Source organism: Ailuropoda melanoleuca, chromosome 3 (genome assembly GCF_002007445.2).
Source record: "Ailuropoda melanoleuca isolate Jingjing chromosome 3, ASM200744v2, whole genome shotgun sequence".
NCBI lineage: Eukaryota > Metazoa > Chordata > Mammalia > Carnivora > Ursidae > Ailuropoda > Ailuropoda melanoleuca.
In genome coordinates this window covers 138,575,388-138,590,589 of record NC_048220.1, presented here as the reverse complement: position 1 = coordinate 138,590,589, position 15,202 = coordinate 138,575,388, and the positions used below count along the sequence as shown (strand labels likewise).

At 39.4% G+C, this 15,202-nt stretch overlaps 1 protein-coding gene across 1 annotated transcript in view; it reads right to left on the bottom strand.

Moving 5' to 3' along the window:
• CTNND2 (catenin delta 2) overlaps nucleotides 1-15,202 on the bottom strand; it is a 966,176-nt gene that overhangs the window by 377,187 nt on the left and 573,787 nt on the right. Inside the window, exon 9 of the mRNA XM_034657085.1 lies at nucleotides 11,414-11,669. Within this exon, the coding sequence (XP_034512976.1) occupies nucleotides 11,414-11,669 (256 nt within the window). The remainder of the gene's footprint in view (nucleotides 1-11,413; nucleotides 11,670-15,202) is intronic.

Genomic DNA, 15,202 nt, shown 5'->3' with positions numbered 1-15,202 from the left:
TGTGAGGATACAAGTTTCATCTCACTCAATGAGATGCACTTTAGTACATAAAATATTCTGTATTGCAAGAGCATTTCCTTCTGAATTTCCCACTCGGTTTCTTTCTTCTCCTCCATCTCTTCCTGTTCTTCCTCCTCCTTATCCTCCTACTCTTCGTAATAGAATTACTTCGACTCTAGAACATAACTTGGTGCAGGAACCCATTTAAGACAGTTGAACACGATCATTGGTAGATGAAAGGATTTAAGTTACTAGATTTGTCAAGCTGGAATGTATCATGAGCAGGGGAAATTTGGCTTAAAATGTATCTTTCTTACTATAAAATGCTAATTTTATCTCTATCGATGTCAGCGCCTCCAAATTAATGAGTGCTATTAGCTGCAAAATATCTCAAGAAGCAACGAAAATTAATTCCCATTAGTTACAAACTGACAGACAACTACCACGTGTCTTGTAAGACAATCAAAGTTTTGAATCCTCCCTTTTTGTCCTCAATTAAATGTTTAAAGTCAGATGGTGAAGAAAGGTGACTTATGACATCAAGAAAAATATTAAAACTGGTTTGTATGTGAAATGACCAAAGGGGATTTCAGATTTTGCATGCAGTGGAATCAACAAGGAAGGCTTTGAGGATTGATTAATTGAGATATGCTAAAAGTGAATAGGCTTTGCATAGTTATGGCAGAGTAAGTCGAAGATTAAAAAAAAAGAGTTCATTTAATTAAGAACTAGTTGAATTCTCTGAGAAGCATAGAGTGCTTTAAACGGTGCCTAATTCCAAAAGGTTGGCCATAGCCAGGTGCATGCCTATTAAATACATAAACAAACAACCAGAATGTGTTTTTCAAAGTTCTCATAGCTACTCTGATAGATCCATATTCCTGCAAGGGAAACAAATCCTGAGTTTCTCTGGTTTTGTGAATTTATATTTTTCATTTTTAACACTCCATCAACATTGATTTAAAGAATAGAATATTTTTAGAATGACAAAAAAAAGTGATAAAACAAAATAAAAGCAAAACATGCGGCTGAGAGAACAGACCCACAGATCCATAAGAAGGAAAATCAGTACCTTGTTACTGTGTGTTTTTTGTCACATTAATAATGGTGTGTGTTTATGTAAATTTTGTAGGTCTTATCTCTGGATAAATGTGCGCAGAGCCAATAAACAGATAATTTGTGTATATACACATGTACTATGTGTGTGTGTGTATAAATCATATCTACTTGTATCTATAGACATACACACAATCTATGTATGCCCAGATACATAATCTATGTAGCATACCCAGGGCATCAGGATTCCCCCTGGAAGATAACAGTCCTTGAGAAATGATTGACCTGCTCAGCTAATTCCATCGCTCTGAATTCTATTGGTTTCTCTTCCCTGACCAGGGCTCTTCCCATCACAGAGAGACTGGGCAGGGGGCAGGGAACTTCACAGAGAAGAAGAACATGTATAATAGCTTTTGCTCCTGTTTGTTGGCTCTAGCTAGCTTGGGTTTGGCTTTTTGACCCAAATAAGGTAGGAAAGCCCAGAATGCAAATAGCCCACTTTAGAGAGATGGGTTCCTCCGACTTGTCCACACACCTGAAGGCCTGGCTAGTGGGTGGGGGCCCTACAGGCCGTCAGCTCTCATAGCAGGGCATGGGCTGCCTGCTCTTCTCTGAACTTGGGGCAGAGTCTGTTTCACCAAAAGCACATGGAAGGAGGGGAAAGATGAGGTTGGTTCTCAAGAGTCAAGCCTGTACACCAGAGAAGCACAGAGACTTCCACCCCGCAACTGACGGGGTGTCTGCTAAGGATGAACTCGTTAGCACACTGCGTGAGGCCACTCATCAGTCACTACTGACGATGTTCCAACCCTCTTGACCGTGGAAGGCCATGCAGGACCCTGGCCGGAATGTGCTTCGCTATAAAGGAGGCAGGGGTGTAGTGTTAGAAACGAGCTGCTATTTTAAAAATGCAGTTGTTTACTCCTACAAGTGATTTTTAAGACAGGAGGCAGAATGAGTATTCTGGGCTGTGGGAAAAATCAATACTGGCACAGGCAAGTATTGTGTGAGCACACTGCTTTCCTTTAAACTGATAAAAGGAATCCCGTAAAGGAGGCTTTTGTAAAACAAACAAACAAAAATTCTTTTGCAGTAAAATCTTCCCTTCCATCTTCCAATTTTGTTTCCTGCTACGAGGGCCGGGCTCTCAGTGACCCTGCCTCCTCGCTCTGGGCTCAGCGGACGCCCTCCCACATTGGCCTCCCAGCGCCTGGGCCTCTCTGTCCTTCCAACCAGACAGCCCTGGACTCTCTGCCTTCAGCCGTGTTTCCCAGGGCTCTGACTCCATCCTCCGGTGTCCTGATGACAGGGTAGGGGGTGGAGGGCCGGGGGGTGGGGAGAGGCTGCACCACGGAGGCAGCTGACAGTGGGCCCTTCCCCTCGTGAGGAAATATTCCAAAGACGTTAGAGTCTTAACACATTTCATCTCCCAACTTCACGAGGAAGGTTCTTTGGTCATTTTTGTTTTACGGACACGGACGCTAAGGACAGAGCACATGAACACAACTCCCAGAATCGCAATCTGCTGAGAATCCCTTTCCCCCTGTGGGCTGCCCTTCACCCAGAGCTCCCCTCCACTATCCCGTTTGGGGTGAGAGTCCACACTGCAAGGCTACACGAGATCATCCACGGGGCTGAGAGGGGAGAACATCTGAATTTCTATTTTTTAAAAAGTATTCAGTTAGCCAACATAGAGTACCTCGTAAGTTACAGAGGTAGAGTTCAGTCCTTCCTCGGGGGCATATAACACCCAGCGCTCATCACAGCCTGTGCCCCCCTTAACGCCCATCTCCCATCCCCCCACCCACCTCCCCTCCAGCAACCCTCAGTTTCTTTCCTGGCATTAAGAATCTCTCACGAATTTCTACTCATTTATTTAACCAAACAAAATAAAATGAACTATCATATTTACTAGGGATTGGTCCTCTCACTGGAGCTACAGTTCAATGATGGTGTGTCTTTCATTGGAAGCTATACCGTGGCAGGGCTGATGGTGACACCCTTGCTTATTCCAGCACTTTCTTCAGGGCCCCTTGCTGCTGTTGGGGTGTGCTGGCCCATGTGAAGTTTTGGATTTTATTATCTGGCTTGAAACTAACTCTCACAACATAAACAAGGTGCACTAATAATTCAAGCATGCCCCAAAGCCAAGAAAATAGCTTAGCTCACCCATCTATCTGTCCCTGGAGTGGTGAACACCAGCCATCGGCACCCATAACAACAGAGATCATACGCTCAGACCTTACATATTCAGCCATATCACTCTTCCTGAAGAAAATGTCTTTATGATTAAAACCATAAATCAACCTAAAAGCTTTTATCTTTAACATAGCCTGTCTTAAGTTCTATCTTTAGTGTATAACTATTTTAGTGTAAATCGTATAAATGTATACTAAAGCATGTGTAGTTGGTTGAAAAGTGTCCTCCAGAATCCCTGTCTATTCATAAGCTCAGAATGTGACTTTACCTAAGAATAGGGTTTTGGAGGATGTAATTAGGATGAGGCCACACTGGACCGGTGTGAGCCCTAAATACAATGACTGGTGTCCTTACAGGAAATGCACAGGAGGCTGGGAGAGAGGGAAGACCGTGTGTGAGGACTGGGGCAGAGACTGGAGGGATGCTGCCACAATCCATGGGACAGCAGGGGCCACAAGTTGCTGGACTGTCCCCTGGAGCCTGGGGACCTATGCCAACACCTTGGTTTTGGACTTCTGGCCTCCAGAACCATGAGACAATGAATTTTGTTGGTGTAAGCCACTCAGTTTGTGACACTTTGTTAAGGCAGCCACAGGAAATTCGTACACTGTATTTACACCTTATAAGGAACAAATCCACATATGGGGTGCAAGCTAATATCCCATTCTGATTGGGTGGGTAGACGGGAATACTCAGAGACAGCTTCGCTGTGGAGACTCCATACTCCAACCCACCCAGGCCCTGCCCCTCCATCACTAGCCCTCTTTTCCTTCCAGTTGTTTTCTCTGTCTCAAAACTTCCTGCTACATTTATGTGATATCACCTCTTGCTCAAGGTTTGTGCCAAACACTCAGTTTCTCCTTCATGCTTCTTTAATTGTGTCTGTCTTATTTACCCAGGGCACTGCAGTCATTTCTGGATATACCTCTCTCTCTCATGTAACTCTGAAAGCTCCTTAAAAAATGAAGCTGTTTTCATGCTGTCCCCACACCTACAGAGCTCATCCTAGAATATTCCAGTGGAAAATCACCTAGAACACAGGTGCCTTCAGATGGACCCGGAGGGAGGGGTCCAAGGAATGAGAGCTACAAGGTACTGCCCTTGGGCCAGCTCCAGCCATGTCTTGGTAAAACTTTGCTAAGGACATCCATATATGTCTTCCATATTTCCAAGTGACATGGAGCAGTGTGTTATAGTAATTATACTGGGCAAAAAAACTGGGACCCAGAGATTTCTGAAGTATTGAATAATGGAATCACCGAACAAGAAGTGAAAGTAAAGCCCCTCACTTAAGTTAAAAAGAAAATTAAAAATTCAAGGTAAGGATAATTAATTTGTAGATTTGCAGAACTCACGTGTGAAAAGACTGCATTTTATTTCATTGTAAAGTTAAAACTAGTATCAATATTCTAGTGGTTATAAACATAGTGTTCGAATTTGGACAGATATGGATTCAATTTCTAGCTCTCTGAGCCTTAGTTTACCCATATGTCAAATGGGTACTATAAAGATTCACGTCACAGGGATTTAGGGAGAATTAAATTAAACAATGAGTATTTAAAAAGTTTAATGCTGTTTTATGGTCAATTAATCTTCAATAAAACAGGAAAGAATATGCAATGGGAAAAAGTCTCTTCAACAAATGGTGTTGGGAGAACTGGACAGCAACAGGCAGAAGAATGAAACTGGACCACTTTCTTACAACACACAAATTCAAATGGATTAAAGACCTAAGTGTGAGCCCTAAAACCATAAAAATCCTAGAAGAGAACACACAGGCACTTCTTTGACATCGGCCATAGTAACTTCTTTCTAGCTATGTTCCTGAGGCAAGAGAAACAAAAGCAAAAGCAATCTTTTGGGACTTCACCCAAATAAAAAGCTTCTGCACAGTGAAGGAAACAATCAACAGAACTAAAAGGCAGTCTATGGAATGGAAGAAGATATTTGCAAATGACATATCTGGTATTTGCAGTGACATATCTGAAGATATTTGCAGTATACAAAGTGTATAAAGAACTTATAAAACTCAACACCCCAAAAATGACTAATCTAATTATAAATTATAAAATGGGCAGAAGACATGAACAGACATTTCTTCAAAAAAGACATCCAGATGGCCAACAGACACATGAAAAGAAGCTAAACATCACTGATCATCAGGGAAATGCAAATCCAAACTACAAAAAGATATCACCTCCCACTGGTCAGAATGGCTAAAACCAACAACACAAGAAACAAAAGGTGTTGGCGAGGATGTGGAGAAAGGAGAACCCTATTGCACTGTTAGTGGGAATGCAAACTGGTGCAGCCACTCTGGAAAACAGCATGGAGTTTCCTCAAAAAGTGAAAAATAGAACTACCCTATGATCCAGTAATTGTACTACTAAGTATTTATTCAAAGAATACAAAAATACTGACTCAAAAGGATACATGTGCCCTGATGTTTAGAGCAGCAGTATCTATAATAGCAAAATTATGGAAGCAGCCCAAGTGTCCATCGACTGATGAATGGATAAAAAAAGATGTGGTGTATATACATGTGTACACACACACATGCGCGCGCGCACACGCACACACACATACTCACACAGAGGAATACTACTCAGCCAGAAAAAATAAAATCTTTCCATTTGCAAGGACATGGATGGAGCTAGAAGGTGTTATGCCAAGCAAAATAAGTCAGTCAGAGAAAGACAAATACCATATGTTTCACTTGTGTGGAACTCAAGAAACAAAAGAAATGAGCAAAGGGAAAAAAGAAAGAGAGAGAGGCAAACCAAGAAACAGATTCTTAACCATACAGAACAAACAGATGGTCACCAGAAGGGAGGTGGGTGGGGGGATGAGCAAGTAGGTGATGGGGAGGAAGGAGGGCACTTGTCGTGATGAGTGCTGGGAGTTGTGTGGAAGTGTTGAATCACTATATTGTACCCCTGCCACTAACAGTACACTGCATGTTAACTAACTGGAATTTAAATAAAAGCTTAAATAAAATAAATACCCAAAAATGTTTGACACTGAGTATAAAATATATTACTTATTTTTAACATCATCGTTATCACTGTCACCAGCATCATTCTCATCTCACTTTCGAGAAAACGTACTAGGAACATAGGCTGTCCCAAGGGAACACTTGCCCCCTTCCCTGCACTTCTGGTGATGCAGGCGACAGCTAGCAAGGCCATGGCACGACTTCCCAGAGGAGGGCCCCAGAAATGACTGCGCAGGGAAAGGATGCAGCTAGCACAGGGACAGGGGGCCTGGACACTGTGGAGGGGATGGAACTGGCCTCAAGGGGTGTCCTTGGGAAAAGGGGCAGCATATTCTCATGTGATTTCAAAGGTCAAAAACAAGATCAGAGCATGAGCTTAGAAGGGGTGCAGATTTTATATCAATATAAATTAAATTAATATAAATAAATTATAAATTAATTTTTAATTGTAAATTAATTTACAAAGCTTACAAAGAATTCATAAGATGCTTTCAAGAGATGGTGAGTGGCCTGTGGCTAGAGGCATTCAAGCCAATTGTTAGGGTTGTTTTTAGCCTAACCGGATAAATGGCTTCCAAGTGCTCTTTACGCTCTGATGGTCTTTAAATTGGGAATGCTGTATCTTCCCCCAGTTAAATAAATGATTATTGAGTATTCGAAGTGAAAACCAAGCTCCCCAGAGATTCCACCATTCAAGAGAACTGGGCAATGGAAAATACCATGTAAGTGTTTTACTGTAAACCCTTCAGCTATGTTACTTAAGTTACCTAATAATGCTTTGAAATTTAATAAAGATTTTGAAGATATTTTTTCAAATCTTCACCTTTTATAAAGCATTGTTGTGGTATATTTTGTTTCCTGAATATTCGTTCACAGTATGCTATATGTTGGTTTTGCAGCGGGCAGTGAAGAGACATTAATTGGAAAACATTCTTAACCTGGGTTTACTCACTGATGATGTATTTGTAAGCCATTACTTAGTAATATTTACTAACATAACATCCAATAGTAAAATAACTATAGTAATATCTTAGAATAGCAGATAAAATAGAGTAGAAATGCGCTAGATAATTCCTTAGACAATGTGTATTTTTATATTATTTTTCCAAAATTGTGACTTGAAACAAAACAACTGTATGGACTACGAATCTGATGGGACCAACGGACATGCAGTTGCAAATCGGCCCCAATTCAGCATTAAAGACATGCCACTGTATTTATTTCTGTTATGTTGAATAACAAAAAGAAGACAGAATTTAACTTTAAACCATGTTTGCAATAAGGTGGACTCGTTTAGCATGTTCGCAAAATTGCTGGAGAGAGTGCACATCAGGAATTACAATAGCTTGAAAAGGGATTAAACACATGATTAAAAGACGCTATTCTTGTTATAATCTACAACCCACATGAAGTTCCGTTGGTAAAAGTCTAAGCCATAACTTTCCCTTCATAGTCAAGAACATGTAGAGTACCTTCATTTTTTATTTTTATTTTTTTAGAGATTTTATTTGTTTATTTACTTACTCAGAGAGAGCGTGGGTGCAAGGAGGAGGAGGGGCAGAGGGAGAAGGGGAGAGAGAGAATCCCAAATAGATTCTGCACTGAGTGTGGAACCCAACACAGGGCTCGATCCCAGGACCCAGAGATCATGACCTGAGCCGAGATCAAGAGTTCAATGCTCAACGGACTGAGCCACCCGGGTGCCCCTTATAGTACTTTCCATACACCCAGGTACATAGGTCTCGCTTTATGTTTCTTCTAGTTATTTCATCAATCAGATTCAAAATAAGGATGCTACGACTTATCACTCACAATACCACTGAAACCTCTTTCATATAATTTGATGTTAAGATTTATATTTGACCTAGATGTCTAAAAACAATAGTATATAAAATTCAGTATTTGGTGTAGCACTGAAAATATATTAGCTGTGCAACAATCTTCAAGAGGTTCATATTTTATGGAAAATAACACACAATTAAAAAATAAAAACTTCTCGGCAAATGTGCAAAATTTATATATAATATGTATATGTATGTAAACTTCCTCGGTGGTTGCTGACTTTAAAATGAAAATTAGATTTTATCATCTCTCTGTGTAAAATGGTTTCTATGCATTCTTTCTTGGAGCACACCATGCGGGCAGCCTAAAAGCAAAAAGACCGAAGTTTTACCCCTGTATATGACTGAGCCAAACAAGCTAGAAAAATCCAAGCCGTTGGAACCAATTTTTTGCATCTTGTGGCTTAGAGAATTAAGAGCTAATGAAGTCTCTGGTTTCAAGTCTAATGACTGAATTGCGGCTATCTTGTTGATCTCAAATTCTTATGTTAAAATACACTACCTTCTAGAAAACATCTCGTTGAGTAATACTAAAACTCTTCCATAGAGAAAACATACTGACCTGCAGTAAGATACCTAAGGCAGGTATTAGACAAGAAAGCCAAAGAAATGAAAAACAAGACAAAGACCACACATCCAAAAAGCAATTAGCAGAGCGAGGAGACCGATTAGGCATTTGGTATCATTTCCTTTATCATTCCAAAGTCCTACACACAAACGCCCATACTATCATTCACTCACCTTCTGAAAAAAAAATCATAAAAGATGGGAGTCTAGCCCTTCATTTTCCTTTTCGTTTTTATAAAAAATAAAAATGTTCATGTGAATACATGCTGCCATGTCCTGAGTATGGATTCTAGCCCACGGACCCACCTGCCAGCAATGTGATCTTCAGTGTCATTTACCACTCCAATTCTCCATTTATTTAAGGCACTAAACCTATCAGTTACATTCCTCAAAGGAGAATTACATCAAAGATGTAAGTAAAAGTGCTTTGAGAATTATAATGTGGTATAAACATGTTGGGAACAGTAGAGGCTTAGATGGTCTGGTATTTAATGATAAACAAAACTTCAACAAATTCTCTTTAAAACCTGAAGCCTGAAAGAAATGTAAAGACTGAAAAAGTGTTAATCATAAGCCACAATGCCAAAATAAACATTTTGAACCCCAGAGGTTAAACCTATTAGTTCTGGTAACAGTCACCTGATAACAATAAAAATTAATTATTCAAAGGAAGACTCAAAAATCTTGCCATAAAAGAAGCATTAGATTTTGGACTTGAATTATATATTTGAAATGTCTGTCAATTAAATCTGAACACTTTGGCATATTTCCTCATTTTAAGAGAACTCTTAGGGCATTATTGTATTTTCAACTCCATCCATTTTTCACGATGCTAGAGGGTTAGTTCCTTTTGTATTAATTATGTCACAACAATACAGTTCTGGTTCTAGATATGGTTCCATTTTGTTGGATTCCTGGGCTTAGGATGGTGGTATGATTTTTTTCAGATTTAACACATATTTAAGGCTAAGGACTAGCACTCCTGAAAGTAACAGTGAATTTATAATTCATATAATGCAATGACTTGCATATGCATTTTACACATACAAAAAATAGTAGCCAATATTCTCTTATTTATGATAACATTTCTTACTACTGTTACCCTGTTTTGTTTTGTTTTGTTTTGTTTTGTTTTTTGGATAGTGGGCACACAGTAAATATAAGTGATGTAATTAACTTAAAAAGGTAAGAGAGCTATGAAAACACACTCAAAGAAGAAAGAAGCTTATAAAAATGACAGTAATATGAAATGGAAAGGATACACGATTTAATAAAATAAAATGCATTTAATATACAGTAAAAAATAAAGGGGCTAAACTGTGGCTAGAGAAATAAACCTGGTTTCTTCCTAAGCCAAATTCCCCTATTATGAAAATGTAAAATCTTTCCATCGGAGATAAAATGTTTATCCTCATTTAAATATACAAAGTTAAATACAGCAATGTCAATTGCAGTATGTATTTTTCTATTTAACGTTTCCTGAGTTTACTATTCTTCTATTTCTATATGATTTCAGTAGCACGTTGAGAAAAATTACTTAAAAATAGAGAGTTCTGAGGTGTTACCTGAAGAACATTCTATCTACATAAGCTGGAAGTACTTAAGGATTTGGGGCAGATTTCAGGAACTTTGAAACTGAAAACCTGGATAGGCGGACACTGCACAATGTAAATGTAGGTATACTTCTTATTTCTAGTAGTTAACAGTATTTGTTACAATTTATTCTTATAATAATGGAGGTTCCACTAAATATAATATGTAACATGGACCCTCCAAGCCAGTTTGAATAGTGCTAAAGCACCTATCTCAGAAAATACCGTAAATGGTCCCTTTCGGCCTTTTATGTTTGTAGGAGTGATTTCTTTTCACAAAAGAATCTGTGACACCCTTCAGTACAGTACATACGCACTGTGTACTCTATCAGAGAAAATTCCTTGAGACGAACTTTAAGTATACTCCCAGAGCCAAGTGACATGCCCTGCTATAAAGAAATACCAAAAATCTGACCTATCTATAATATTCACAGATGCAGATATATATTTATGGGACTCTATCAGCATAAAGCAAACGGCTATGAATAAAACATCATTTAACCAATTCTAACTTCAGAAGCAGAGCGCCACTAAATTTCTCGCCACTGCTGGAAAAAAGAAAGCAAAGAGAAACACAGCTCGGTAAGAAGAATTTCATTGACACATTATGCCCAAGTTTTTTATCAGCACCCGGACTACTTCAACCTAATGTTTACTTTCAGACGCAGAAAAATAAAGGTAGTTTTTCTAAATTTTCTAAATTTTCAATTTTTGGTATAACCTGGAAGAGGTACCACTTTGCACTCTGATACGGAGACACATGCATGCATGGCGACAAAGCATGGTCCTACTGAGACAAGAGAGCACCTAGACCGAGACATCTGAGGTCCAGTGACGTAATCCCCAAATTCTCAATTTCCATTGTACAAAAGAGAGCTGCACCGATCTTAGGAAATAGCTGATATCTCTCTCAGGCACCTGCCAATGTTCTGATCAAAGGATTATTATTTGCTGCCGAACCACAGAAGACACTGGAGGTCCCTGATCAACGCCCATACTTCACATCAAAGACTATAAAACCCAACCTGAAATCAACCCTTTAATACTCAGCCAGTGACACCAATACAACAACGTGACATCCATGAAAAAAATGCCGTAACGGTGCCTGGTTGGAAAAGCTCTTCAGGCATCATGGTCGGGAAAAGAAAAGGTCTGGTACCCACCTGGGATCTTTCTGAATGCTATCGATGGACGGGGATCTGGCCAAGGTGCCTTCGGGCGGAAGGGCAGGGCCGGATTTGCTGTAGGGAGACTCGACTGACGGACAATACTGCAGCTGTCGGTAGGGGTCGGCGTAGTTGGAGGCGGGGCCCGCGGCGTAGCTGGCCCTCTGGAAGGTGGCCGCGGCGGCGTTCTGCGGACCATGCTGGCTGCCTGTGCGCTGCAAGGGGATGGAGTCGACACCGGGGGAAGATGGGGCTACGACAGGAAAGTAGGGACAAAGTAAAAAATTGAGGACCTGCTCACAGAAACGGTTAACCAGGTCTAGGCCGGGGGAAAATTACACACATAAGAAAAAAAAAAGGGGGGTTCGGAAGAATAAAAAAATAATCTGTCATATTTGAACCAATACATTTAATGTTATCCAGTATCATGATAATTAGCATGCTATTCCAGAAATAAGCCATTCAGCCATAGGGGGAAATGCTTGTTGCATGTTGACTGTTTACCAATGAGAAGTTTTGTTAATCTCACATGTAAACTCCGTGTAAAACCCAAACCCAGAGGATCCATACGGAATCTTTTATGAGGAATCATGGATAGTTGGTTCTTTACTGTTCAAGTGGAGAAAATCCAGGAAGTGTTCGTTCAGGTGATGTTACATTAATTTTATTAAGAGTGTAAAACAAAGTTAGTTAACGTAGCTAATTTTCCCGAATAAAAGGAAAAAAAAACCCACACGTGTGGGGGTGGAGGGAGAGAGAGGCAAGTCTCCTATTTCCACAATTAGTCCTGGGACATTAAACACTGGACTGCTCTTGCTCCTGGAAAGCAACTCCCCCAAGATTCTCATAGGCCTCTTCTTCAACTAAAGCTGTGCGGAAGGACAGGCGTGTGGGAGAAGGTGAAGACCAGCCCAAGTGCAGCACAGATAAACTAATGAGCCGACTTGGCTTTTCCAGAAGTATCTGCATCATTTCAAAATGTCTGCATAGTTTTGAGAAGATTTTGTGCACCAGTTACTAAAGTCAGCTTGACTAGCTCCAAACTGAATTTCAATTCTGTTTGCTGCGTGGATTCTTTTCAGTTTGTTTAATGCCATTCTTTTTATCTGGTTCTCAAAAATATTTGACGTCTAGGGTTTAATGAACATATAGAATGGAAAGAACATTTTTCATGTTAACAGAATGTGACCAGTTATTAATTGCTGCAACAATTCTGAGCCCTGACCAATCCTAGACAGTACGATTACTTTCGGGCACTGCAAATCAGAAGAGATCCAAAATAGCCAGGGTCTGGATGCAACCATTTACACCATGGGGGCTCTGTGTGGAATAAGGTTTCAATTAGAAATCATACCTCTCAACTTTGACTTCCTGAACGGTTATTATTAGTGGATGACAGTAGAACTTATTTTGTCCTCTCTCACATTAGGGGACATATGCCAAATCAAACACACAAAAAATGATGTCACACTGAGCAAACAATTTTTAAAAGACATTAAGGAAAGTGTGTCAAATGACAAAAGAGTTGTAAAGTGAACTGGAGGAAAACACTGTCAGGCCGAGAACTGAGTTTTAGTTAAGAGTTCAAGGCTTCTCATTTCTAGTGAACTGTAACACTTAACCTTACAATAATCCAAGTTAGGAGAAGAGCCACTGTCGCAAGGTGAAGAGCAGAAAAAACTTCAAGAAAAACTTTCTAAGCAAAAAATGTATGTAAATACTGAGGCACAGTCTTTGAAATGATGATGGTTGTCCTCATGGATTAAGTTTCAAAATGATCAGATGAGACTAAGAACATTAAGTTCGGAGAAAGAAAATGTGCCTTACATCTTTTTGCAATTTCTGAAGGAGTTATAGTTTCTCCAAAATATTACAAATATGTGTAATTAAAATTCACGTCTTAAAAATTTATGCACAATGTACTTTATATTACAGTGACAGGGTTGAAAATTCAGGCCAGGCATAACCTTGCTTTTGGAAGAACAAACGCACAGAGGCAAACAAAATTTCATTTTCTAGAAGAGTTGTGACAAGCTAGGCAGCAAATCCAGGGCAAAAGGGGAAAACTAAATACACCTGACATTTTCCAGATAAATGCATTTTTTTTTCCTTCAGGAAAGTAATATCTATATTTAAGCTTGCTGAAAATGGTTCTTCATATCAGAAAACAAATCCTTTTCTATACGATCATAAATACAATAAGTACAATGACAAACAAGAAAAGAGGACAACACAGCACAGATCAGGAAACAATATTGAAATCTAAAAAAAAACCAAAAAAACAAAAAAAAACAACTTGTTAAAAAAAATAGTCTACAGGTAAGGTGAACGACCTGACTAGCCATGCCAAAAATCTCTCAAGGGACCTTAGATTGAAAGAGAATATTATGAGAGTTGTTTAACAAAGACACTCCCAGCAGCGAAGACTCTAAGGACACTGGATTCAAATGGGAAAGTGGGTGTGAGATGCAGTTTATCAAGCAGAAACAGGAAGGCAACATCTCAGCACAGGAGGAGAAAGAAAAGGTGGAGGTGAGTTTATGAACAGTGGTAGGCTCATCTGTGTGCTTCCCTTTGGCCGGTTTGGGGTCAGTGTCATGAAATGTATTCAGGGCTTGGCTTCTGCAGTTAGAGTATGGGCTTCACATCCAGGCCTCGTGGGCAGTTCTTGGGATCAGATGAGTGAGTTACTGAGCTTTGTAAGCTCCAGCTTCCTGACTGTGGCACGAAAAGAACAAAATGGCCTCATGGGATCATTATTTGCTTTAAAGACATGAGAGGCATTAAACATCTCATATGTAGAAACTGCTGACCAAAGGAGCTATTGCTATTTTTACCATTAACAATGCTGAAATCAACTAACATTAGAAAAAGAGACTGTCCACACTGCACTGGGGTGAATACCCTTGCCACCGGGTATCGGAGTTTAGAGCTCCTGTGAGGGCTTTTTTTCCTCCAGTGACCCTATATGAGAGTGAACGTGTCATTCACACTTCACAGATGGGAAACTGAGGCACAGAAAGATTATGTAACTTGGCTGAGTTTGCCTGGTATGGAATTAGAGAAGGGATTCAAGCCCTTGCACCCTGCTTCCAGAGTTTATGCTTTTAACCAGCAAAAACTGGGCCAAGGTTTAAAACCTCAAAATGCATGTTAATGAAGTACTTACATGGTGAGAAAATTTATGAGATGCTTAAAATTAAGGAAAATGTCTACTAAAGGCACAGAGGATAGGTGGATTTATAATAGGAATCAACATGAATATTAAATTGAAAAAAATGTTAAAAACCGGTGTTAATTTACACCATTTCTCATTAAGATGAATTTACTGGGATATGCGGAAAAATATTGAAAAAAAACTATTTACACAGAAAAATCTAACTGTTCATTTCTAGAAAAATCAAAGAATAGGGATACCTATAGTTATCCTAATTTTAAAGTGTTTTGAATCTCTGTTTAATCATTGCTATCACTACATTAACAAAAAAGAGAGTGGACTATGCAATCTAAGATGGGTGAACAACTTCCAAAAAGATCTTACTAGAAAATCACAATTGTACTTGCGGCACTTGATAAATGGCCCTTCAGAAGTATCATTCCTGAATCCACAGTTTAAACTTTTAAGTCACTCTAAGTAGGATACCTGATGAGAATTTCAAAATATAAAATTAAAATTCAAATTGGTGCCAAATTGAGACTGGTCAGTGCAATGAAAATAATGTAAAATGGGCAGAAAACTACCCTATATTTAAGTGCAGGTCATGGGATCGTCTTGAAGAAAATGTG